The sequence below is a fragment of the Orcinus orca genome, chromosome 1, assembly GCF_937001465.1.
Source record: "Orcinus orca chromosome 1, mOrcOrc1.1, whole genome shotgun sequence".
Classification (NCBI taxonomy): Eukaryota; Metazoa; Chordata; class Mammalia; order Artiodactyla; family Delphinidae; genus Orcinus; species Orcinus orca.
The window spans coordinates 176,777,636-176,803,115 of record NC_064559.1 but is presented as its reverse complement, the minus strand read 5'-3'; the positions used below and the strand labels follow the sequence as shown (position 1 = coordinate 176,803,115).

General features: G+C 57.1%; 1 protein-coding gene across 9 annotated transcripts in view; it reads right to left on the bottom strand.

Annotated features, from left to right (window-relative positions):
• The window catches only part of SLC6A9 (solute carrier family 6 member 9), a 32,360-nt gene extending 7,547 nt beyond the window's left edge, over positions 1-24,813 (bottom strand). The window contains exons 1-5 of one of the 9 annotated variants that reach the window (XM_004266310.3): positions 24,597-24,813; positions 18,877-18,992; positions 5,906-6,062; positions 5,191-5,322; positions 4,532-4,802 (exon numbers count right to left, since the gene is read on the bottom strand). In XM_004266310.3, coding sequence (XP_004266358.1) covers positions 4,532-4,802; positions 5,191-5,322; positions 5,906-6,062; positions 18,877-18,906 — 590 coding nt within the window. In that variant the 5' untranslated portion in view covers positions 18,907-18,992; positions 24,597-24,813. Of the gene's footprint in view, positions 1-4,531; positions 4,803-5,190; positions 5,323-5,905; positions 6,063-6,311; positions 6,334-12,439; positions 12,700-18,876; positions 18,993-19,342; positions 19,437-24,367; positions 24,492-24,596 lie in introns of those variants that run through there. The other 8 variants (XM_033421879.2, XM_049694004.1, XM_033421880.2 and 5 more) reach the window with 8 other exon arrangements.
• Between the last annotated feature and the right edge of the window lie 667 nt (positions 24,814-25,480).

Here is a 25,480-nt window from a genome sequence, read left to right as displayed (position 1 = left end):
ATGCTCCCACCTTTGCACATGCTATTCCCTATTTGGAGTACCTTTTCCCCAAATCTCCACATGTCCACATGGGTGTGAGACCTGTGCAGGCACACAGGACCCCACGCTTAGAAGGGCCCTGTGCTTGGTTTAATGCCCTGCCATTGTCATCTTGAAATTCTTAATTCATTTGAACTAGGGGCCCCATCTTTTCATTTTGCAGTGGGCCCCACAAATTATGCAGCTGGGCTTGTCCACGTGGCTCCCGCCCTCTTTACTTCCTTCAGGTCTTCACTCAGGTGTCCTGTTTGCAAAGGAGCCTACTCTGGCACACCTGATTAAACCTGCCACCCTGGCCCCAGCCTGGCACACCTTACCTCCTTCTCTGCTATATTTTCCTCCACAGCACATCTCTTTCTATCACACTGTACATTCTACTATTTAGTTTGTCATCTGCCCTCTGAAGGCTGGGGTTTTTGTCTGTTTTGTTCACTGTTGTATCCCCCAGTGCTTAGCACAGTGCCTGGCACAGAGCAGTGCCCAATAAATATTTGTTGAATGCATGAATGAATGCACGTGATGGAAAATGGACTGAGAAGTATAAAGGGGAGAACCTGGAGGGGGACTGGCTTGGTTGTTGGAGTTGTCCAGGCTAGAAGTGATGAGCAAGAGACAAACTCTTGAGCCTCAGTTTCCTCATCTGTAAAATGGGCATCATAACACCAACCTAGGATAATTTGTAGAGAAATTTAGGTAAATACAGGCTCCTTTCTTTCCCTTCTTTCAGCAAGGGTCTCTCAGGGTAGCTCATAGGCTGTCCTCTAGTCTTAGCTATTTTTACTTTTTTTTTTCCAAATCAGTTCTCAAACCTCATGACAACATGTTTAATACCATGCGAGGGGTTGTCACTCCGGCCCCTCATGGGACAATGTTGCCAGGCCTGGGACTTGGTGTTTGCTTGGTCAGCCTGCCTGACTGTTAAGACTTGCAAGCACCTTGTCCTCCCTCCTCTGACTCAAATCTTCCCCCAGGCCGCCTTACACATTGTGACCTGCAGAGGGCGCTGTCCAACACGCCCCTCTCCTGTCCAACTCCCGCCGTAGCGCTGGTTCATTCAACGGGCCACGCCCTGGGCTGGAACCTTTCCAGGCTCTTAGTCCATGGGGGAACTAAAGACAAAGGGATGGAGAGGTTCCCCCCAAGGAGAGGTTCCTGGACCCCTGCAGCTGTGCTTTCCAATCCTTTTCCCTTCGTGGCACGCAGAAAAAATATTTTGGGCCCGTAAGGGCAAATCGACAAGGTCACTCAAAGTAAGGCAGCAGGGCTGGGGACTCTGGGCTGCCCAAGCGCCACCGGACTGGCATACTATTTAGGGTGCATCGTGTTGGGAGGCTCTGCTTTCCAGAATAGCCATCGGGTCCTACTGCTACAGCCGAGAGTCGCTTTACTTTAAGCAACAGCGTTCAAAGTAAAGAAACCATTTCTTGTTCCAAAGACTTTTTAAAAACTTTGCTAATTATACCTGTTAAGCTGGTAGTGCTTTATATTATCTTTTATTGCAAGAGTCCAGCATATAATACGAGGGCTTAAAGAGTTTAGAAGGCTAGCCTGGGAACTAAATAATGAACTCTACCTATCTTTTTATAGTACCATATTTAGTGTTTTGTTTTGGTTTTGGACTATGTGGTTTTGAGATCAAACAGCTAACCTTAAAACTTTTGGAACCCCACATATTTACAAGTTGGCTCTCGCATAACATCTCTGGAATTATTCTGCATTATTTTTAAATTTCCCCAACCAGATGGTAAATGCCTTGAGAACAGGACACCCTAATCTATTTCACCGCATCTCCAGCAGTGGCTATCACTGTGCTTACTGAGCACCCATCACTGTTCCTAGTGATTTATGTTGCATCTTTATAACAACAAGAATGATGTTGTAACCATCTCTGCTTAACGGATGAACAGCTGAGACTTAGAGAGTTTTGGTGACCTCCCAAGTCCACGCAGCTGGTAAGTGACAGAGCCAGGATTTGAGTGAGGTCTGTGTGGCTCCGGGGCTGCCATGAAGACACCAGGAGAGGGGTGCTGGGATCCAAGTCCCACTGGGTGTCAGGTGTCTGCTGGGAGATGAGAGGGCATGTCCTGAGCCTAGGGCCTGCCTAGCAGGCATTAGACCAGCACACAGGACTGTAAGACAAGGTTGTGAAGGGGTGGTGAAGGAGGGGAAGACTGTGGGCCAAAGGGGGAGCAAGAGGCAGACGTGGGCTCAGAAATCTGCCCTGGGAGCGCCTCTTGCTTTAGAGGAGTCACTTAATCTTTCTTTTGACTTGTTTGTTCACCTGTAAAATGGGAATATTTTATAAAACCTGCACCCACTACCTAACAGCGTTGCTGTGGGGCTCAAATGAGATTGCGCAGCTTTCCAGAGGGGCGCTGGAGAGTGTGGACCAAGAATGCCTGTAGAGTATCATTGGCCTAATTCACACTAGGCACCAGGCAGAGAGGCATGTATATCCTGACACAGCATTGCTGCCTAGTTCGTTAACCTCTGAGCATAAGTCTCTGAATCTGAAAAACAGGGATAATATCATGTAAGAGAATATGCCTGGCACATAGTAGCTGCCCGAGAAATGGGGGTACTTGCTCGTCTCACCTCCTTGCTGATGCCATCCGGGGCAGCCCTCTCAAGGGTCATTTCCCCAGGCTCTCCAGGAGGGGGCGGCAGGGAGCCATCCTTCAAGGAACGAGTACTGCCTGGGACAAGCAGCTCCTTAGGGATGCCTGGCTCCAGGCCCGGCTGAGGAGTAGAGTTGAGCTGGCCACCCTGTGGACCTCCTGACCCATGGCTAGCTTTCTTTGAGGGAAATCCCCCTCTAATTGCACTGGATAAAATCTCGTGAGCTTTGCCCTGCAGTGGACCCACCCGTCGGGGAATCCCTGGCAGACGGCCGTTGGGGTGAGAGCTTCTGGAGAATCTCCGGTGTATGGGCAGAGCACTGTGCTTCTGGGAACTTCCAGAAGGTTCACCCCCAGTCTAGATCAAGCTGCCCAGTCCACACCATGCCTCAAATATAGCAGAATGCCTAAATGGGCAGAGTCTGTTTCTTACTCCCTGCTCTGTCCCCACTCTAAGTGCTGTGCCTGGTACCTACTAGGAGCTCAGGAAATGACCTGTCCTATGACTGAATGACTGAGTCTGCCCAGAGGTAAATTTGCCCGCCCCTTACTGGGAGGCAACAGCTCTGTTGTCTCCACCACGAGCCCCAAGGGCAGTAACCACATCTTAACCATCTTTGAATGTCTATAGCCCAGCACAGAGGCTGGCACAGGGGAGCTGGGCCCTCAGGGTTTGAGCACTGGGCTTGGGCTTCGAGGATACTGACCTGCTAGGACTTCAGGTATCACTGGGGCCTCGGCGGCTCACCCACGGCTCTCCATCACATTGTGGAGAAGGCCTCCAACCCTCAGCCTGGCATGAAAAGCTCTGCCCCTTATGATGCCCCTGGCCTCTTCTGTCCCAGTACTCAGTGTCTCACCTGCCCCCGACCCCAGCTCTGGTTTGCCGCCTTCTGGCCTCGGCTCACCTGCTCACGTCTCTCCCAATCCCTCCTATGTCTCCCTCCCTCCTCTGGGAAGCCTTCTTGATCAGCTCCTCCTGTACCTACCACATCCCTGAACATACCTGCACTGAGGCCCCTGCCCCTAAGAGCGGTAACTACCCATCTCCCACCCTGGACTGTGAACTCCTGAGGGCAGGGGCTCAGGGCCATGCATACCCCATGGGCACACAGGGCCCGGCAGGGTGGACGCCATAAATGTTTGCGGAATGAATGAACGACGCCTACCCACCAGTCCACCAAGCCCTCTTCCCATGAGTTCCTCAACAGGACATGGGGAATTTCCTCCAGGATGTCCTGCTGTGCCCTCACACCCACCCAGCTGGGACTAGATCTTCCAAACATCTCCCGCAGCAGCTTTCCCTTCAGCCAGCCCCGAGACTCCATTCTCTGTCACCACGGAGCACAGCGGTGCCAGGCTATCTTTCCTAAACACAGCCTGATGAGGACAGCCCTGGGCTCAGGAAACTTTCACGGCTTCTGTTCCGCAGCATTAGGTCTGTGATTCATTCTTGTAAGTTCTCCAAGAGGGCTGGTGCTCCCTCCTAGGCTACCTCACGGCCCGTGAGCTCCCCACACACCTGTCACTCTCATCACAACAGGTCCCCCTCAGGCTCAGGACCAGCCCCTGCTCAGCTGACACCCAGGGCCTCCACTCGTGCTGTTCTCTCCAGGAAGCCATCCCCCTTTTCCCTGACTCTCCTCTGCAGACTTGTCTGACTGCTGGAGCCCTCTCTCCCTCGCTGCCACTGTGTGAGCGTCAGCCTCTCCTGAACCAGGCTGTGAACTCCTTGTACCTCTTCCCGCACCTCTGGCCCCCTCCATTCCTGGTACCCTCCCGAGGCTGCAGACGGTTGCCTGATGGCCAAGGCGAGGGCTGAGTGTTGGCGCCAGGGGTCCCCCCCAGAAGCCCAGGTCCCTTGGGGGCCTCACCTCCAGTACTCCTCGCTGGGGCTGGTCCTCTGGAGGGTGTGGTTGAGTGCGTGGGAGAGGTTGCCAGGCAGGGCGGGAGGCCGGGAGCCATTGGTGATGTTGGAGGCATCCAGCACACCGGCACAGTCGGGTGTGTTCCAGGGGTTACTGCAGTAGGCCCAGGGCAGCACGGGCGTCATGGACGAGAAGAAGTAGTAGAAGGCGATGCAGATGACCACGTTGTAGTAGATGCCGATGTACGTGGACACCACCATCATGCCATAGCCCACACCTGGGGGAGGAGAGGGGCGGGAGCAGCCTCACACGTCTAGCGGAAGGAGGCAAGGCTAATTCTGAAGGGCGTAAGAGGCAGGCTTTCATGGAGTGCCATGAAAGAGGCAGCTCAAGGCCTTGGCAGGGGCGAGCTAGGGGGCGAAGGGCCTTTGTGTATGAATGTGGTAGGAAGAGAGCGTGGAGGCCAAGTAAACGTGGACCCCAGCATGTGTCCATGGCCTCGGCCATTGATGGGGGCCTCAGATTAACACCAGTGTCCCATAGGGGTTGGCAGTGTTTATACAGATGGGTGAGTCAGCATGGTCCCCAGAGGCCCGTGTGTGTGTGTGTGCGTGTGCGTGTGTGTGTGTGTGTGCGCGCGCGCGCGTACCCCACCCAGGCCTCACCTTTGAACATGGGGCTGATCCTCCACACCCCCAGGCAGCCCTGACTTGCAAACTGGCCGAAGGAGAGCTCCATGAAGAACAGTGGGATCCCACAGAAGGTGAGCATGATGAAGTAGGGGAACATGAAGGCGCCTGGTGGGCGGGGAGAGGGCTGGCTCAGGGCGGCTTTGGGGAAATCCCACCCTCTTCCTGCTCAGAACTGACAGCAAAACCTTTGCAACTGGCTGGGCCCCCAGGAGGGTATGCCACGCGCTGGGCCGGAGCCTAAGTCTGAGGCACACTGCTCACCACCTGTCTTTGAACCTGACAGAGGCTCCCAGGAAGTCTGCTCTGAGTCAAACCCAGGGCCCAGAGCCGCCATGTTTGGGTGGGATTTGATGGCTTAACCAAGCAATTTCACACACATTAGTCAATGAGATCCTCAAATATCCCTGAATCGTTTGGGCGCGGGGCTGCTGAGACACAGGCAGTATAAAACAGGGAGCCTTGGGAGGTTGGGTTGCTTTCCTCTACCTCTCCTCCCCTCGAGGGAGCAGGCTGCCAGGGTGGGGGGTGCTGCGCCTTAGGTAAAGGGTACCTAAGCCAGGGATGGGGGCAAAGGAGATCAGGGCCAGAGGCCAGCCTGTCTGCAGTGTGTGCCGCGGAGGGGGCGGCTGGGCCCCGGGGGGTGGGCTCTATCCACGTGGGTGGACCCTGCCCTGTGCCCGCTGGCTACCTCCCCCGTTGCGATAGCAGAGGTACGGGAAGCGCCAGACATTGCCCAGGCCCACGGCATAGCCCACGCTCGTCAGTACAAACTCGATCTGGTTGCCCCAGTTGCCTCGTTTGAGGTTCTGGTCCTTCTTGGTGGCCTCACTGGGCACAGCACCATTCTGCGGGGACAGGAGAGAAGCTACCATCAGCAAGGCATTTGCACGCGCGGTGCCTGACCCTTTGGGCCTCCCCCAGTGGGGACACCATGGACCCTCCAGCCCCCACCCCACCCTGGGCTTCCCCTCTGCTGGCAGCAGCTGCAGGCAGGCCCGGCAGAGGACAGGAGAGGGAGCAGCGGCCACCGGAGGGTGCTAAGCCGGCCTCCCTCACCAGCCCCCCAGCACAGTGTGCCAGGGGCGCCAGCCCACCTGAGCAGCTGCTACCGACATCTGAGAGGTGGGACACTGAGAGGGAGCTCGAGTTGAGGGCCCCCCAGCGCCAGCCCCTCCCAAGCCTCCCCTCTCCCCTTTGGGTGAGGATCTGGGAGCAGCTGAGCCTCATACCAAGCAGCCAAGCTGGGCTGGGCACAAAGGGGCCTGTGTCCAGACAGCCCCCCCAGCCGCGGCCACCACATCGCCAGGCTGAGCACGCTGCCCATGGCAGGCGGCTGCGGGGGAGGGGACCCGGACCCCTCCCCCAGCTGAAGGCTTTTTCCGGGGGGCACACGGTGGGCAGGGCTGTAGGGTGGGGGAAGGGGCAAGCAATTGAGCTGGGCCAGACCTGGGGAGGGCATTCTGGGGCTCAGGATGGGAGGGCCAGGGGAGCCATGTATATTGCCCATGACAGGGGCGGGGGCCCTGGGGAAGCTGACCTGGGCTGGGGGATGCTGGCCATGAGTTGGGGGGAGGAGACCAGAGTTGTAGGCACCACGCCAGACTTGGAGGACAGACTCTGCTAGGGGAAACAGAGGGAGTGACTCTAGAAAAGGGTCTCTGAGCTGAGAAGAGGTGGGCTGCAGAAGACGGGCTGGTCAGGAGGGGCTGATGAGGGAGTTTGCCCCAAGGGAAGGATGCCGGGCTGGCCTGGAGGAGCTGCGAGGCTGGACTGGGTGGCCTGAAGCCCCACTGAGGACCCTAACCCCACAGCTGGAACTAACCCAGTAAGTCCCTTTATAAGTGAGTGCACCCCTCCCCCATGCCTGGCCTTTCCACCCCCTACCAGGTGAGCTGGAAACCGAGCCACCCTGAGCCAGTGCCTGAGGGGTCAGAGGTGTCTCACTAAGAGACAGGGACCGCGAGAGTCACCAACAGAGAAGCCCAGAGTCCTTGAGTGACGGAGACAGTCTCCCAGAGATGGGCTGCTCTCCTGAGAGAAATGGCCAGGCGTCCCTGGAGGACACCCAGGATCAGGGACACAGCCGCACGGCCTCTGAGGGACGGCACTGCAGTGACGCTGACCCTCAGCTTGAAAGAGACATATTCAAGGACAATAGGCACGCTGGCCAGTAAACAAACGGGCCTGGTGCTTTGACACGCTGTCGGACCCTGACACTGACCAAGAGATGCAGAGGGGAGGAGTGGCCTCCCCAGGCCTGCACCCTCCGGAAAGGCACATTTAGGAAGGCAGGCACAGGAGGCCCCGGCACCTGGTGGTGGCCCCCCAGCCGTGCATCCCTTGCTCCCGCAATGGGTACATCTGGGGGGGGTGCTCTAGGTTTGCACACCACGTGGGCACTACAGCACAGACACCCTTGTCCTGCACACCCAATCCAGCATTGCCTGGAGAAGACACTGAGCCTTATACCATCCCAGAAGGTTTGGGGTAACAGTACCAGAAACCATGGTGCTCCCTTCAAGGAGCACGCAGAGCCAACCGGCAGAGCCTGTGTACTTTCATTCATGCAGTCACGGAGGTTTACAAGCTCCTACTATGTGCCAGGCCCTGCACCAGGCTTGGGGAATTCAGCAGTGAACAAAACACACCCCTACCCACTCAGAGCTAGAAGTCCAGGAGGAAGTAAGCCATCAATGAGATAAACACATACTTTTTATATGCAACTTCAATGTGCCCACAAAGGGGAATTTCTCAAGTCACAAGAGCATGGAAGGATGACAAGGGGTGGGGCTGGGGGCTGGGTGCGGTCGCAGAAGGCCTCCCTGATGAAGGGGCTTGAAGGCCACCTTGTCTCTGGGAGTGGGCGGCTCCCAGTCCCAGTGTGACAGGTCCTTACAGAATCCTGCCTAAGCCTGTCACCACCTCCTAGGGTCTTTTTTTGGGACAGGCCTAGAAATACCTCAGGGTCAGGGGAGCATTTTTTCAGAGGGTGTGAGGCCTGCTTGGGGTAGTTTATCCATTCCCAAACAAATCCCAGCCCAATAGGGCTCCTATATGTTGCTCCTACAATAACAGTTTTATTCTGTCCAAGGCTTGTTTACTTAGGGGCACAATGGGGGATTGTGGCAGCTGTGGAGTACATGGTTGGGGTCACGAAGCAGCGGTTACAGCTGTCAAAGAGACAACTGAGGGTCCAGGATGGCCTCATGGGCTGGGCAAGGGTAAAGCCTCTTGCAGAGACCGAGGTCCCCAAGGCCTGAAGTTCAAGGCCTCTCTCCTGGCCCCAGCCCCCTGACCAAGTGCAGCGGGACCAGACTTGGACCTCTGAGGTCTGCTCCTTCCCTGGCATGGAGGGGGCAGGGAGGGTTATGACGTCTCCAGCTGAGTGCCACAGGCGGTAGCTTGACTGAGCCGTCAAGAGCCAGTGGTCACTCCATTCAAGAGCAGCACACCACTCAGCCTTGTGCTAACCAGCTCAGCCCTACCGGCTGTGCCCTGGGGAGGCCAGAGCCTGGGGGACAGGGGCTTGGAACTGGGGATTGGGCTGTGGCGGGAAGTAACAGGCAACACCAGGGGTCTGCTGTGCAGAAGGAGCTGAAATGACGCCCTGCAAGCGGTACGAGGAGCTCGCGGCAGAAACAGCACCATCTGCTGCTCCCCAGCCCCGCGGTGCCCCATTCAGGGACTGTGGATGGGATGCTGCCGCGGGAGCCTGGTCCGCAGCTAGGCCTCTGACTTTTTTTTTTTTTTAACATCTTTATTGGGGTATAATTGCTTTACAATGGTGTGTTAGTTTCTGCTTTATAACAAAGTGAATCAGTTATACATATACATATGTTCCCGTATCTCTTCCCTCTTGCGTCTCCCTCCCTCCCACCCTCCCTATCCCACTCCTCCAGGCGGTCACAAAGCACCGAGCTGATCTCCCTGTGCTATGCGGCTGCTTCCCACTAGCTATCTACCTTACGTTTGGTAGTGTATATATGTCCATGCCTCTCTCTCGCTTTGTCACAGCTTACCATTCCCTCTCCCCATATCCTCAAGTCCATTCTCTAGTAGGTCTGTGTCTTTATTCCCATCTTACCCCTAGGTTCTTCATGACATTTTTTTTTCTTAAATTCCGTATATATGTGTTAGCATATGGTATTTGTCTCTCTCTTTCTGACTTACTTCACTCTGTATGACAGACTCTAGGTCCATCCACCTCACTACAAATAGCTCAATTCCAGTGCGGGCTATGTGCAGGCAGCCTGGCTGGTGAGGGCATAGCGCTCAGCAAGGACAGAAGAAGCCAACCTTCCTCCAAGTACACTGGAGGGAAGGGTCCCTCTGGGGGTGGGGGGGGTCCTAGGGGCTCTAGTTCCCTTCCTCCCCCAGCCCTCCTCTGGGGACGCCCCTCCACTTCCTTCCCTGGCAGCGACGCCCAAGGCTGGTGTGCCTTTTTCAATGCTGCACAACTTTTTTTCTCCTTGCATAATTTTCCCCATTCTAAGCCTCCCATTTTCTTGATCGGCTAGGTGGACGGCGTGTCACTGATATTAACTGTCCCTGCAGAGGTTGTTGGCTCTGAGGTGCCCACGAATGAATTTCTTTGTGCTCCTGGTCTGCCCAGACTGGTGGCCTGTCTGCCTAACCCAGCTCGGCCCCCCCCACTGGCCGGGCTCCAGGCTGGTCCTGCCCATCACCCACCTCCCCCTGTCAGCCCCTCGCTGCTCTCCCAACCTCCCTCAGTCAGTCGCTCTCACCTGGGTGGTGAATTAAACCATAGTGGCCTGGTGCCCCTCTGGGCTGCTCCCCTCCTCCTTGGGCTCCCTGGAGGGGCTCCCCCACCTCACCTCTGACTCGCCCGGTGAGTGATCTCCAGGGCAGGGAATGCCCTGCCCTGCCCTGTGCCCGAGCTTCCCCAGGCCCGGCAGGATGCAGGCTACTGGGCGTGCCTTCCACGGCTGTGTGGGTGGGCTGGCTGGTCATCCTCCATGACGCCTGCCGTGCACAGACATACACGTATAAAACCCTCCATGCCCCTTACCCTTAGAAGCAGTCGTTGACCTGTCTTGGGTTCACAACTTCCCACCCCTGTTCCTGCCTAGAGGGGTGAGCCACACCGAGCAGTCCCTTACATAAGTCCTTTCCATAGCCCTCTGCCCTCTACGTATTCACTGGTCCGGATGAACTCCTGGAATTAAGGGAGTTCAGCTCTGAGGGCAGAATCCAGATCTCCCTCTATACCTTGGGCTTGGCAGGGTGGGACCCTGCACTGGGAGTTAGAAGCCTAGCATTCTAGAACCTGCTCCCTCAGCAGCCCTGGGCAAGCCACTTCCACTCTCAGCATTCAGCGTCTTTACCTGTAAAATCAGGGGATAGACAGACAACCTCAATAGATCTCCTAATATTCTGTAGCTCTGCCCTGCCTGGAATTTGCTATTTCTGACTCTCTCCTGTATTTTCCATTAGTTCCCACTGGCTTTCTAAACAACTAAAAAAAAAGAAGGTGTTATTGCTTTCTTTCTGATTATAAAAGCTTATCATTTAAAAAAAATTGGAAACTACAGCAACGTGTAAAGAAACAATGCTGCAGAGCCCGCTCCCAGTGGCGGCCCACCACCGCAGGGGTGGCCCTTCCTTCTTCATGCTCAGACCCAGAGGCAGCCCAGGATTCTACCCTGGGCGACGGTTGTGCTCTGGCTCCCGACTCCTGCCCTCCGAGAGCGGTGTCCACGGGATATTTCTGTGAATTGCGAGCTCTGCTCTTGGTGGGCACTGAGGAATCCTGCAGCAGCCCAGGCAGGGCGGGCCCCACGAGGATCCAGCAGGCTTCTTGTCCAGGACTCTGCAGCCCCAGGGTTTGCTCAAGGGATGAAGCCCCATCCAAGACAAACTTTGTGGAGGAGAACGGGCAAGACCCTACATCCCAGACTGACCTTGCGCCAAATCCAGATCACTGGCAACTTTCTCTGAGTCCCAGTGGGGAATTCAGGCAGAACAGCCAGGACAGTAAACCGTGGCTGCCTCAGGAGACCCTGTGACCCCCTCACACCCCTCGGTTCTTGTTTCCCCAACTTCTCTCCCGTCGGTCCAATCAATCCAGGAGCCAGGCTGGCCCTCAGGCAACATCTGCCCCGCAATGACAGAGCCTTCCATCTTTCATCTGGCTTCGCTCATCCAGACACGGGAAAAAGTCAAGGGCCCGGGCTGGAGCAGCAGGACCGTGGGAAAATCTACCCCAGACCCGAGCAGTACGCAGGGACTGTCAGTGCCTCTCGCTTCAAGGAAAACCTCTGAGCACCTGTCAGGAGATCAGGCCCTCACACAGGAGGTGAGAGAGGCAAGGACATGCCCGGTGCTGTTTCGTCCCAGAGCCCTGATTGGCAGAGAGTGACCTGCCAGTATTGTGGACAGCAGACAGAAGATGCACCCCAGGCATGCCAGGCTCCACTCCGGGCCCTGGGAGAAGTGATAGGGCCATTGGGTGGGCTCTGCTTCTGCCCTGAAGCCCAGCAGTCATGCCCTGCACTGTGGCAACCGTGAGCAGTCTTTGCCCCGCTCGGTTGGCAGCGGGCTCGCATTCTGGAAAGTGGCTTTGGCTTCTGACCCTGGCAGTCCTGAAGGTGGAGGGCAGCCCTGCATAATGTTTCTCCCAAATGCAGCCCACATCTCCCCAGAGGACATTCCTTCTCTTGCCTTCCGAAGGTCAAGTCAGGATGCCCTCCGGGCACTTGTCCTAGACACTGGTGAACACCGCGTGGGGTCTCCCTCCTCGCAGCTGAGACTGTCGCCCCATCCCGTTCCCCCACGCTCACCACTGAGTCCATGTAACGAGTCCCCCTGCCCCCTCACCACTCTCCCCATAGGAGTAGCTGCCGTGGCACAGACAATGGGGCTGTATTGATTAGTACAATTCCTGGGCACCTCCGGCCCGTCTCCCCGGGAGCTAGGACAATGCAGCTTTGATACACAGAGCAGATTCTCAGCAGGTCCCTGGGCTGGGGGAGCCCTAGTAGCCCCACTCTCCTCCCCTGTGCCGCCTCCGCATAGCTAACTCTTCCCGCTCCTTTGCACAGTTGCAACTTTCTGGGTCACTTTTGCTGCTGTCTGTCTCTCTGGCTGGCTGTGCCTGCCCCTCCCTGGCACAGACCACTCAGTCCCTCTCCCCACCCCCAGCCCTGCCTCCCAGTCTTCCTGGCACCAGAGAGGGGGCTCGACCTCCTGGAAGGTGACTGACCTGTTCTGGGGAGGAGGGGGCCACAGGTCCCTGAGCCGCGGCCATCCCAGGGTGAGCACTTGGCGGGCGTGTGCGTGTCCCCTCTCATTCACACCTCTGCCGGCTCCGGCGACACTGACACATCCCCTGCCTTCTCCACTGCTGGCTGGGCAGCATCAATTACTTTCACCTCATCTCCTCCTGAAGCTCTGCCTACCCCCTCCCCGGCCCTCCCCCTCCAGCCAGTCCCCATGCAGCCCAGCGCGGGTGCTCCACAGTTAGAGTGAAGCGCAGCGTTTGTTGTATTTCTCCCTTGTTCCCAGCAAGTTATTGGAACAAAACACATACACACACACACACACACACACACACTCACAGCCACAGGGTGAGGCAGAGCGGGCGTGGAAGGGAGAGAGAGGGCGGCTCAGTTCCATTCCAGAATGAGGTCTGGGGCCCAGATGCTTCTGAGCGCATAGGCCTGGCACTTGGTGGGCTCCTGGTAAGGTGGTTGGGTACCACTGGGCACTAGAGATGGTGAAGGAGAAGGGGGAAGGGGGCGCAACCCACAGGGCACTACCAGAGCATCTCAGACTTCTTAGAATGCTGTGGGCTGGGGGCTGATGGGTCCTGAAGCAGTCCTTCCAGGAGTTGGGGACTCTCAACCAGACAAGACGATGGAGTGTCCCCATTAGAGAATATGACTGACCATGTAAAGAAGCTCTGGCTTAGTGAACGGTGCTGTCACCTGTCTGAAGAAAGATGGCATTAGCCAAGAGGGTGGCTGCAGAATAAGGACCTTTGAGGATTCGTACTGCATCACCCAGAACCTGAGGTATTCCCTCTGGGAATGTGTACCGAGTGGGCTGGGCACAGTCTAGCAGGTGTCACCATGGCTGGGGTGGACTGTCACTCAGACCCATCCTATCCCTCTTCTCTGAGGCCACACTCACTGGTCAGTCTCCAGCGGATGCTGAGACCCCACAAACCCATGGCCAGGAAGGTGGGGTGCTGGGAGGGCAGAGCTCTTTTTGGAAACTGATAGGTTGGCAAAGGGTCTGGTACATGGTAGGATCTTAGTAAACATCGGTCAAATGGAAGCATGGATGAATTCTGATGTAAAGGAGAGCTTCCTTGTGAGTTTGGTAAGTGAGGTGACCCCAGTGGGAACATGGCAGGATGACATTTTTTTTTAAGGGCAAAGGCTTTAGAGTCAGACAAGCCTGGGTTCAAACCCCAGCTCTGGCAGTTCTCACTATATATACCTCCTTAGGCAAGTCACTTAACATGTCTGGTCTTAGTTTTTTCATCTCTAAGATGGGGTAATATCCATCCGTCTTTGAAGCCAATAGCATTATTAATGATAGTAACAGATAATACACATTAAATGCTTACTATGAGCCAGGCACTGTCCTAAACACTTTATATATATATTAACTCATTTAATCCTTCCGACAGCCCCTTGAGGTAGGTATGTTGTTATGCCCATTTTGGGGGGGAAGATGGGGACTGACCTCGGCTCAAGCAAGTCTCCTAAGAATGGCCTCAGACGCCACTGACTGAGCTGTTCCCCGGGCCAGCCTCACGCAGCCGGGTCCCCAGACACGCTCCGCGGACTTCCTGTGAGCCCAAACTGAGGGCCAAGGCCCTGGCTGGGCCACTGGCTCCAGGAAGGCCCAGTCACCCATGATGCCCAACTGCTCACTTCCACCCAGGGTGGGCTCCGGGCTTTGGCTGCCCTGGCCTGGGCTGGGTGCCCAGAACAGGCAGCCCTGGCTGGACAGCTTTCTCTGGCTCTGGCCATGGGGACAGGAGGCGGCAGCGGCCCAGCTGGGTCCTGGCAGTAATGAGGCCTCATTAGCGGGATCCAGCTGCTCCAGCCCCACTCAGGGAGGCCGACTCCCCCAACCCCGCCTCTGACTTTTCTTAATAAGAGTGGGCATGCCTCCAGAGGGCCAAGGAGTCTAGGGGCTTTGTTGTACCCTGTGACTCCGAGGGAAGGTCCTACTGAGCCAGGACTGGAAAGTGCTGGGGGCGGAGGGGCTGCAGGGAAGCCGTGTGAGGGGAGGGGAGGCCGCAGGACTGAGTAGGTGGCCTCCAGGGAGGCCGGGGAGGGGAGGGAGACCAAGGGGAACGGAGGGCAGGTCCTTGGTCCGGAGAGGAAGCCTGGGGAGGTTGGGCCTTTTGCTCTGGATCTAGATATTGTCCATTTCACTGGGGAGGGGGTAGTTGCGCATCTAGGATCATCTAGTTGATTATCTAAGTCATTGCTCAGGCTGTCCTGGCTAGGAGAGCACCTTCTCTGTGCTAGGCCTTATAGAAGGAGAGTGCCCACTGTGTGTTGGTGCCTGAGGTAGGAGAAGACCTACTGTGTGTCAAACCCGTGCTAGGAAGGCACACAGTGTGTGCCAAATCCAATGCTGGGAGAGCTCCCACTGTGTGCCAGGCTCTGTGTTAAGAGAGCACCCACTGTGTGTCCACCCCACAGGGAGCCCTTGTGGTGGGCTGGGTCCTGCACTACACGAGTGCCCCATGCATGCCAAATTCTGTGCCATGTGAGGACCCAGTATATGCCCAGCCCTGAGCAGGGTGAGCACCCACTGTGCCCCTTGCCCTGTGTTAAGTGAGTGCCCAATGTTTGCCATGTCTGTACTAGCTGAGCACTTGTTACATGCTGGGACTCATGCTAGGTGAGTGGCTGGTAAGTGACAGGCCCTCTAACAAGGGAGGGCCAGGTGGGTGTCAAGCCTGTGCTTGCTCAGATCCCAATGTGTGTCAAGCCCATACTAGTTGAGCACCTGCTACATGCCAGGACTTGGGCTGGGTGAGCACCCACTGTTCACCAGGCCCTGTGAGGGCTGCTGCAGACAAGAAGTATCCAAACCCTCTTGTCAAAGCATAACAGAACAGGTTGGGGCGGGGCAGCCCCAGGCGGCCTGTGGTGCTTTCAAAGCCTTCTAGGGGGGCTTCCCTGGTGGCGCAGTGGTTAAGAATCCACCTGCCAATGCAGGGGACACGGGTTCAAGCCCTGGTCCGGGAAGATCCCACATGCCGCGGAGCAACTAAGCCCGTGTGCCACAACTACTGAGCTCCGCCCTAGAGCCCATGAGCCACAACTACTGAGCCCGTGTGCCACAACTACTGAAGCTCACATGCCTAGAGCCCGTGCTCCACAACAAGGGAAGCCACCGCAGTGAGAAGCCTGCCTCCGCTCACTGCAACTAGAGAAAGCCTGCGTGCAGCAACAAAGACCCAACGCAGCCAAAATAACAAACAAACAAACAAATAAATAAAATAAATTAAAAAAAAAAAAAGCCTTCTAGGACGATTCAGACGTTCTGGCACCCAGGGCTCTAGCCCGGGTCACACTGCTCTTATTCATCATGAGGCTTCCAGGGGCAGAAGCAACCAGTGAACTCAAAGATGTTGGGGCTTCCCTGGTGGTGCAGTGGTTGAGAGTCCGCCTGCCGATGCAGGGGATGCGGGTTCGTGCCCCGGTCCGGGGGGATCCCGCGTGCCACGGAGCGGCTGGGCCTGTGAGCCGTGGCCGCTGGGCCTGCGCGTCCGGAGCCTGTGCTCCGCGACGGGAGGGGCCGCAATGGTGAGAGGCCCGCGTAAAAAAAAAAAAAAGATGTTGGGAGAGGCCAGTGAGGCTCACCAAGGCCTTTCTGCCCAAGATGCTGTATGAGTGGGGAGCGGACACAGGGGAGGGGACTGAGTTGGCCAGCTTGTGGACTTGGTGTACAGCTGTGGGGTTAAAGCTGACCCAGTAGGGCTCTCCTGTCCTGGGCTCCTCTCCTCCAGCTCTCTGTCCTCCGAGCCCCAGGCAGCCCGGCCCCACACATGTGTATAGAGGCACTAGGTCTCCACGAAAGGACCACCGCCACCCCCCACCCCCAGTGCCCCCAAGCATCCCAGCTGCTCCCAGGCTTGGAGGCACCCCGGCCAGCTGGGTTCCTGCACGGCCCTGTCCTAGGAGCTGCTGAGGCGTGAGGGAGGCAGCTGAGCTGGCCTGGCAGAGACCATCTGGGCTGGGAGCGGGGGGAGGGACACGTGCGGCAGGCATGTGGGTCTGGGCACGTGCTGGGAAGTGGCTCACCCTCCACGGGGCACCTGCCACATGAAGAGCCCAGCAGAAGGTCCAAGGATGACATAGGGTGGACACTGAAGAGACCCAGGGGACACCTGTCCTCATACCCAAACCTGGGGCAAAGGGGGATGGAAGTGAGGACCCCATGGCAGGGGCCAGCTGCCTACTCCCAGCCTACCAGGGCACCAACGGCAACAGAAGCCACAGACCTGGGACAGTCCAAGTGCCACTGGCTTACATGCATGGCCCTCAAGACACTCTGTTCTGCCCCACCATGGCATCCAGAGAAGGAGCATCCTCAGTCACTTGCCCTTAGGGGACCACAGGCACCTAATAAAGTCCAGGCGCAGCTGCCTAGGTTAGCTAGGAGAGATGGCGCTCCTCAGAGGCTGTATCCTAGAGACAAGCACTGAATGGAGGCGGAACTGGTTCCAAACTGGGTCCCGAGAATAGCGGAGCCCAAGGTCATAAGCAGAACTGAGAAAGAAGCAGGAATAGAATCTCGAGCAGCCGCTGGGGGTGCCCAGGGGACATGCTATGGAGCCTCAGACTCAGCAGCGGCGGGCAGAAGTCAAAGGTCAGAGGGCACGGAGGAAATCGAGCCCCAGCTATCTTTAGGCACATCCTGGTGCTGGGAACAGGCGTCCCAAGGCAACATTCCCTTCCACAGACGGGCTGGCCTGCTGGCCGGCAGAGCCCAGGGTGCGGGAAACTCAGCTCCGGCAGGGATTCTGGGACTTGTGATTCACGCTCCCTATGCTGCCCACGTGGGTTCCACATCTCTCCTGCCTCCCTGCCCCAGTCCTCTGAGGGTCACTCCAGAGAAAGCAGAGCAGCCAGTACTGAGTAGTACAGAGTACTCGGAGGGTTTCTTAAGTTTCATGGGACACAGAATCCCCATGTAGGGAGGGGCAGAGCCACTTCCTGTAACAGGCCCATGGCAATGCCAACACTTCCGGGAAGGGTGAGGCCATTTTTGATTCGATCACAGCATCCACCCCCTAGCAAGTATTCAGGTCAGGAGACCTCCAGCTCTGCCCACATCTGAGCACTCAGAGTTCAGGCTGGCTGAGGAATACTTTGAGAAGCTTAGTGCGTTCGGACACGTTCCAGTCAGGAGGGGGCCAGACCAGAGCAGGTCTGAGGGGCTGGATGCTGGAAGTTCAGAACGGGATAGAGGATAGAGGGTCCTGAGCCTGGAGCATGACTGTCCAGCTCCCTCCCCCAGACCATTCCTTTGGACCAAGTACTTAGAGTCCCAGAAATCAAATCCCTGGTGAGGGACAGGGCTTGTTTTGGGAGGGCTCGGCAGAGACCCTGGGCCAATCAGTCTTTCACTGAATGGGAACAGCAACAGGAGAATCCAAGTAGAGAAGGGAGGAGCCACGGGAGGGGCCGTGCTCGGTCACTGGCTTCCTCCCCTGATAGCTGCCCAGTGTCACTGGCTCCTGAGGCAAGATCCCAAGTGAAGGAATACAACCACTGCCCTTGGGGTATCTTCCTGGTTTCTGATTCCAGTGCTGGCCTGTTCCGTCCATCAGTGAGCCGGCCCTTGCCCACTGCTTCTCACCACCTCTCCTGTGCTCTGAGGCAGTGAGCAGTGAAGAGCTGTGGCTTGGGGAAGGGGGAGAGGGAGGTTTTCTGAGGAGGCCTCAGGATAGGATTCAAAATGAAACGCTCTGGGCTTCCCTGGTGGCACAGTAGTTGAGAGTCCGCCTGCCGATGCAGGGGAGACGGGTTTGTGCCCCGGTCCGGGAAGGTCCCACATGCCGCGGAGCAGCTGGGCCCGTGAGCCATGGCCGCTAAGCCTGCGTGTCCGGAGCCTGTGCTCCGCAACGGGAGAGGCCGCAACAGTGAGAGGCCCACGTACCGCAAAAAACCAAACAAAACCAAAATGAAACGCTCTATGTTACTTTTCAGAGTGGAAGAAGAAAAAAATCAGACAGGCTCTGAGGACCCCTTGATCAGCACATGCTGAATGCTCCCCACGGCAGGCAGAGCACAGCGTTGGGGGTGCCTGGGTGTCAGCCACAGGACAGCCCTCCCAGCAGGACTGACTGCAGCCTTCTCTCCAGGGTATCTTGTGATGAGGGTGGGAAGTGTGCCTCGTGCCTCCTAGCATGCCTTTCGGGCTCTGTGGTGGAATCTGCACTGCTATGGGCTCGGAGCCATGGCAGCATCTAACCTGCTGGGTGAGGGGCTGCCCACCTGGGCCTGGGACAGCCCTAGCACTCAGGAGCCCTGGCAGTGCCAGACTCGGGGCCCCACGGAGCCTCCTAGGCCCTCCTGTCAGGGCCAGCAGCTGACAGCAGGCCCCAGCGGGGATGGTGTCATGACCCCCTCCTCCCTGCAGTCTGGTCCCTGTACTCACCAGCATCGCTTTGGCACCTTTTCCTACCATAGTGGCGGTGGGTTAGGGGCTCTGGAGTCCCGGACCACACTCACAGGCTCTGTTTCTAGCACCTTTCAGAGCACAGGCCTCAAGAGCTGTGGAGAGAGCAGAGAATGCACTGAGGGTTTGGCCCAGGAAGGCAGGGCAGGACATGTGTGGCCCTCAGGGCTCTTCAGAACAGGTAGTGCAGGGCCCCGACCACCAGCTGGCAGGCCCCCTCTTCCCTCCCGCCCTGGCCCAACCCCTGCCAGACCATTTCCTGTCCTGCTCATTTCTGGGTGACCCTCCATCCAGTTCCTACCTCACTCTTCTCCCAAACCTTCCCCTGGATCCCTTGGTCTCCAGACTTCCTGTCCCAATGGGCAAAGGTCTATTTTTGACTCTCCAGATGCCCAATTCTATAAAAGATAAAAAATGAACACAGAACTGGGACAGGGTCCAATACCTTCATCATCTGTGTGAATGGCTTCAACCTTTCCCCTGACGGGAAGTCAACTTGGCTCAGCACATGCTCCCCAACCTCGCCCCAGCCAGGTGTCCAGGATGGTCCTTCCCTATCCTGCTGCCACTCAGCTTGGGCTCCAGGCAGTGGGCTCATTGTTATGTCACTAACTTGGACCAGAAGCTCTAGGCACACCAAACACAGCATGTGTAGGCACAACGCTGCCATGCCCGTGCTCAGGCTGGCCCCTGCCGAACACCTTCCCTCCTGTTCACCAGGTGAAATTCTACAGATCCTTTAGAAGCCTGCTTAAGTGTCACCTCTCCTCTGTAGCTTTTCCTGACACTGCCCCCACTCCACCCCAGAGTGAACACACTGTCTCCTCTTTTGTGTTTTGTGCAGACTTCTACCAGGGTCCCTATCAACTCATTTGCTTACGTCTGTCAACCATGGGTTGGTTGGCCAGTTCCCTGAGGGGTTGGATGTGTTTCATCTACCCCTCTGTGCCCAGCACCTGGCGTGGTGCTCAGCTTGTAGGGGGTGTTGGTGGAACTGAGTTGAAGGGAAATGGGTAAGGCTGAGGCCTTGGAATGAGGGGCCAGGTCAGCCGGAGATCTCGTAGGAAGCCTCTGAGAGGCGAGGTGGGGCTGGTGAGCGGGAGGGGCAGACAGACGGGAGGGGCAGCCATGCAGCTGCTGGTGTCTGCAGGTTCAATGCTGGATGGACGCAGATGGAAGAGTGGGGAGTTTTTGACAGGTCACAGGAGTGGAATCAACCTTCAGGGAGCCTCAAAGAATTCTCTTATGGGAGGAAAACCCGGGGTCAGATGCACAAGGACATTCACGCTCCATAGGGCCTGGTCCTAGGAAGGACTGGGGCCTTCTCTGGGTTCTCTCAAGGAGTCTCTCTACTCCAAAGGCTGTTTTGTGCCACTCTGCCCCCGCCTACAGCCACATTCAAGGGCCACCTCCCACCCACAGGCCCAGGAAGCCTTTGGAAGGCTAGAAAAGAGGAGGAAGAAGCTCTTCTTTGCCTATGCAAATCAGCCCTTGGCTACCTTAGGCCTTTGTCCTGGCCACCAGGTGTCCTGCATAACCTTCCCCCCAGGGTGGAGCCAGGTAGGGATGTGACTTGCGACCATTTCCCTTTGGTTAGTCACCGAGGCCGGACTTCCTGCCTCTCACTGTTCCCTAAAGAGGTCCCTGCTTGTGGCTTTGGTCTTCTGGGGGCAGTCAGAACAGGGGGTGTGCTCCCTTAGAAGATCATACCCTTGTCTTCGCTTACCACACCCCTCCCTCCAAGCTGTACACTCTAGATTTGCTGTCCTCAAAGCTGTCCCTCTTCAGCTAACAGATAATAATGACAATGATGGTAATAATGACAATGATGATAGTAATGACAGCAGATGGCATTATTAAGAGCCACCTCACTGGTTGGGCATTACGCCCTCTGGTCAGGTGAGTAAACTGAGGACACTCCGTCCTGGAACCTAAGTTCCAGGGTGTTATCCCTAAGCACTGCAAATACAGCCCTTGTGGTCAGGGTGCTGACAGATTAGTGGAGAAAAGGTTGCTTGGGGGCTGCTTCCAGGACAATGAGTTGGGTGTAAAGCTTTGCTTCTTCTCCTGCTTCTGCCATTTCTATTAAACGGCCCCACCCATCCATTCAAAAAGTACCACCTGAATGCCTACAATAGGCCAGGCCCTCTTCTAGGGGCTGGGCATCCACATTACCCAGGCACCAGGCCTGCCCCTAACCCATATATGGGCCACTATTGACACGCTCTCCATCTGTGCCACATGGGTCAGAGTCAGGTTAGCTTGTGATAAAAAGCTTGGACTCTGGGACCTGGAAGGAGGAACTGGCTCTGCCACTCACTAGGTATGTGACTTCAAGCAAGTTACTTAACCTCTCTGAGCCTCAGTTTTCTCAATCTGGAAGACGGGGCTAATCATACTTCCTTTGTACATTCTGAAGTTTGTGCTTAATTTTTGACTCTACAAGTCCTCCACTTTTTCCTCCCCTCCAATCCATTAATCTTCCCAAAGTCCTAAAGCCCTGATTCCCTCCAACAGTTTTCCACAGCCAACAGGATATGGCCTAAATTGTTCAGCAGGCATTTAGGGCTGGCCACAATTCAATTCATTTACTCCGCAAGTATTTATTTCGGGCTTGCTCTGGGCCAGATCTGTGCTGGGCACCAAGATCTCTTCAGTCTCTGCCCTGCTGCAGCTTGCAGGCTGGTGGGGAAATGAATGAAACTGGTGACTCAAATGTGTATAATTAAAGCCTACAATAAAGGGTGCGAAAGTGAAAGAACTTCTTTACGAAAATCTACACCAGGGGGGCCTGGTCTTGTCTGAGAGTTACAGAGGACTTTCCTGAGGAAGTGATGTTTAAGAGTCAGAGGGGGATGATTCGGCAACAGTGAGCAGAGAAGAGGAAGGGAGATACAAGCAAATGAAATACTATGTGCAAAGACTGTGAGGCTGAGGCTCAGAGAGTGAGGGAGAAAGTGGCCAAAGACAGAGGTGGAGAGATAAGCAGGTTCGGGGTCTTCGGGGCCTCGGTTTTGGTCTTTATCCTGAGGGCAATGGCAGCTACGGAAGTCTTTAAAGGAGAGTTGTGACTGCCAGGAGGAGCAATTGGTGGAAGGTGCATTTTGAACACATCACCCTAGATTAGTGTGGAGAAAGGACTGGAGGGAGGGAAGAGGGGAAGAGAGGAAATCAATTAGGAGTAGGCCAGGCCAGGGATGAGGGGACTTGGCTCAGGAAGGTGATGCTGGGGTGGGGAGAGGTACAGAGATGTGAGAAAAATAAAGAACGTAACTTTGGTAGGAGACTTGGTGATGAAATTGGACTTAGGGGGTGAGGGAAAAGGAGGGGTCTCTGGTTTCTGTTGGTATAATAGGAAGAAGCCTGTGCTAGTCCCAGAGACAGGAATGCTGGGGATGCTGCAGGTTTGGAGTGGGGAGAGGATGAGCTGGGTTCGAGTTGCCTGTCAGCCACCCAAGGGAAGATGGGGAGAGGGTAGTCATAGGACCCAGCCCACCTTTACTGTCTCACTGCTCAGTCTTCCTCTCCTCCAAACAGGACTGTCAGGTCAATCAATTTTAAGGGTCCATCTGGGCCAAGACCTGGAGTCCTCGCTGGGGATGGAAAGGTGACAGGTTCTTTCCTGGCCTTCAAGGACCTCACAGTTTAGGAGAGAGCTAGAGGAGGAAACATAATCTCCATTCACTGTGACGGAGGGAGTGGAGGGGCTGTGAGAGTAGGGGAGGGCCCTAGATCTGCGTAGATTCAAGGTTGGCTACCTGCAGCCACTTGCGGCCACCTGCGGCCACGTGGGACTATTCAGCATCCCGAGAGGGTTCTTGTCTTCATGCCTTTGCTTAGGCAGTTCCCTCTTCCTTGAGCACCCTTGTCCCCATATCTATCTGTATATACCCCACCCGTCTTCAAAACCTGTCCCAATGCCATTATCGTCAAGAAGCCTTCCTTTCTCCTCCCATTTGCAGTCAATCTTTAAATGCTACTCCCGGTTACCCCCAAAGCACGCTGTGTACATCTGATTAATATGCTCCTCACACGGAGCCGTTGCGGCATGGTTACTTGTGTCCCAATCTGCCTTCCCCACCAGCTGGAGAGATCATCCAGGGCAGAGGTGTGATTCTTCTGTGTCCCCAGAGCTGGGCACTGAGCCTCAGTCGCAGTGTAGGCCGAGTAAGGGGGCGTTTTCTCTGCGGTCCTTGGAAACATTTGGGCATGCTCAGTGTCGCTCTTTAGTCCCTTCCTAGAACCAGTCCCCTCACCCACTATCCTCCAATCTTCTGACGCTCCCTCACTTTGGGGTTCTTTAACCTCTCAGGTCCTTCTCTCCTTCTCCACTCCTCGCTCCCCAGCCTTTATCTTCTAGCGGCCGCAGCATCAGGCTTGTTTCGGCAAAGAAACAGACCTAGGCTTTGTGAGGGAGCTGTCAGAGAGCTGGGGACGCGGCTCCTTTAAGAGTGACCAGCGAGGGGGCGTGGCCTGCGGAGTACAGGCCCGAAAGGGGGCGCGGTTCCTTTAAGAAACAGCCGGCAGGCCCAGAAGAGGCCCTGGAACGGCAGGAAGAGGCGAGGTCGCTCTCGGAGCTATAGCACCGCCTGGAGCGCCCAGATTCCTCGAAGCGGGGCGCGTCCGCCTTAATCGGGGTGCGAGGTGTCGGGGGCGGGCGTTACATCAGCCGCCACGTGTGGGCCTCTCAGCTGGTGTGGAGGCAGCAGCCCCGCCCCCGGTCCCTGCCATGGAAAAGTACCCGGGCGCCCAGGTCCCCGCCCCCTTGCCCCGCCCCCGAGCCGGCTCAGGCCCCTCCCGGCCCTCCGGGAAAGCCCCCTCCCGCCCGGCCCCGGCCCCGCCACCTGCTCCCGCGGGCCGTGGCTGCGGGGTGCGGGGCGCCGGCTGGGAGTGGGCGCCCCGGGCTGCTAGGCCCCTGCCCTCACCTGCGGCCGCCTGGGCCCGCCCTACGCGCACCGGGAATGAAGGTTGGGCTGGGGAGGGCGCGGGTTACAACCCCCAAAGAACAACGCGGCCGTAGCCCCTTCCCAAAGCCGTGGCCGGGAGCCGTGGACAACAGCCCGAGGGCACCGAGACTCCCCGGCGCGGCTTCCTGGGACCTGCTGGCGCGCGGGAACCCTCAACCGGCCGCCGAGTGGGCGGGCAGATAGTGAGGCAGGCCGGCTGGAGGGGCCAGATAGGCAGCTTGGCCGGCCAGGGAGATGGAGAGCAGGAGCCCGCATGAGGGGCGCAGACACCCGGCCCACCGGTTCCGGGCGCCCGCAGGCCCCAGGCGCGCAGACCCACCGGCGCCTCAGACAGAAGCTCTGGTTCCGGCGCTGCCGGCACATCCCCGCTCCCGCAGCCCCGGACCGAACCGGCGTCAGCACGCAGCTCCCCCTCCTCCAGGAGCGCCCCCCGCCCCGCGCCGCCGTTCCCTCCCGCTTCAGCTCCTTGGTGACAGCGTTGACACCCAGACGCGCGCACCTACCCCGACCTTTCCGACGAGACAGACATCCCTGTACGTGCACCCACACTCTTACCCCCAGATGCCCGCATGCATGCGCGATCTCACACACACACACACACACACACACACACACACGCTCGCCCGCCCGCTGGTCCTGGGGCTCAGCCCCGCGTAGCCACCAAACACCCAGACCGACGGCGGGACGGATAGAGGCGCGGGCCGCAGCGCCCCCTTCCCCCAGGCTCCTTACCATGCTGCAGCCCCCGGCCCAGGCTTGCCGGGTCCGCACCGCGGTGCGCCCAGGTGGCTTTCTTAAAGGGAAAGTTGCATCAGCCTCCTGAGGCTCAGTGCCGCCGCGAGTCCGCCCGCCCCGCCGCGCCGCTAGCCGCTCCTCCTGAGCTTGTTATGTTTTGGTTTCAGAGAGGCGGGGGCCAAGAGTTTGGTGAAAGTTTGGAGAGTGGAGAAGGCTTGGGAGATCCAGCCAAGTCCCTCCCCTCTCTGAACAGCTCCCCTGGCCTCCCTGCGCCCCCCCCCCATCTCATCCCCACCCCCCGACGACTTCTCAGGCTCCTCCTCCCAGGGAATAAAATTACAAGTTGCTCCTGCTTTCAGATGATTGATCCCCACGAACCCCTGGGAGTGGGCTCCGCAAAGGAGCCCCCTTCTCCGCCCCTGCCTTGCTGCCCTTCAGCTGGGGCCCTTGGAGGAAGCAGATGTCCCCTTCGGGCTAGGCTGGAATGAAGCCAGAACGCCTGGGGCACTTGGGGGGCTGGAGCTGGAGTTAGCCTGCCAGGCCCCCGGCCTTCTGCGCCTGCGTTCCCCCTAGAGCGAAGTCAGAGCAAATTCCATTCCCTTTGAGCGGTGCCGCTAGGGACTGTGGGCACAGCTGGGTAAGGCCTGGGTCCTACTCCTTGGAACTGGAGGGCTGGGGATCCTTTCTCCATGGACCCTCCTTTGACCACTGGTTTGGTCAACCCTACATTGGCCATTGTGTTACAAGTGCTGCAGTCACCAACCTGGGCCCCCTCTTCTCTCCCTGGGGAGACATACCTGGGTTCCAATTCCAGCTAATGGAGACTTTGCCAAAGGGAGCTTTGCTGAGCCTCAGTTTCCTTCCTGCAAAACGACAAAACA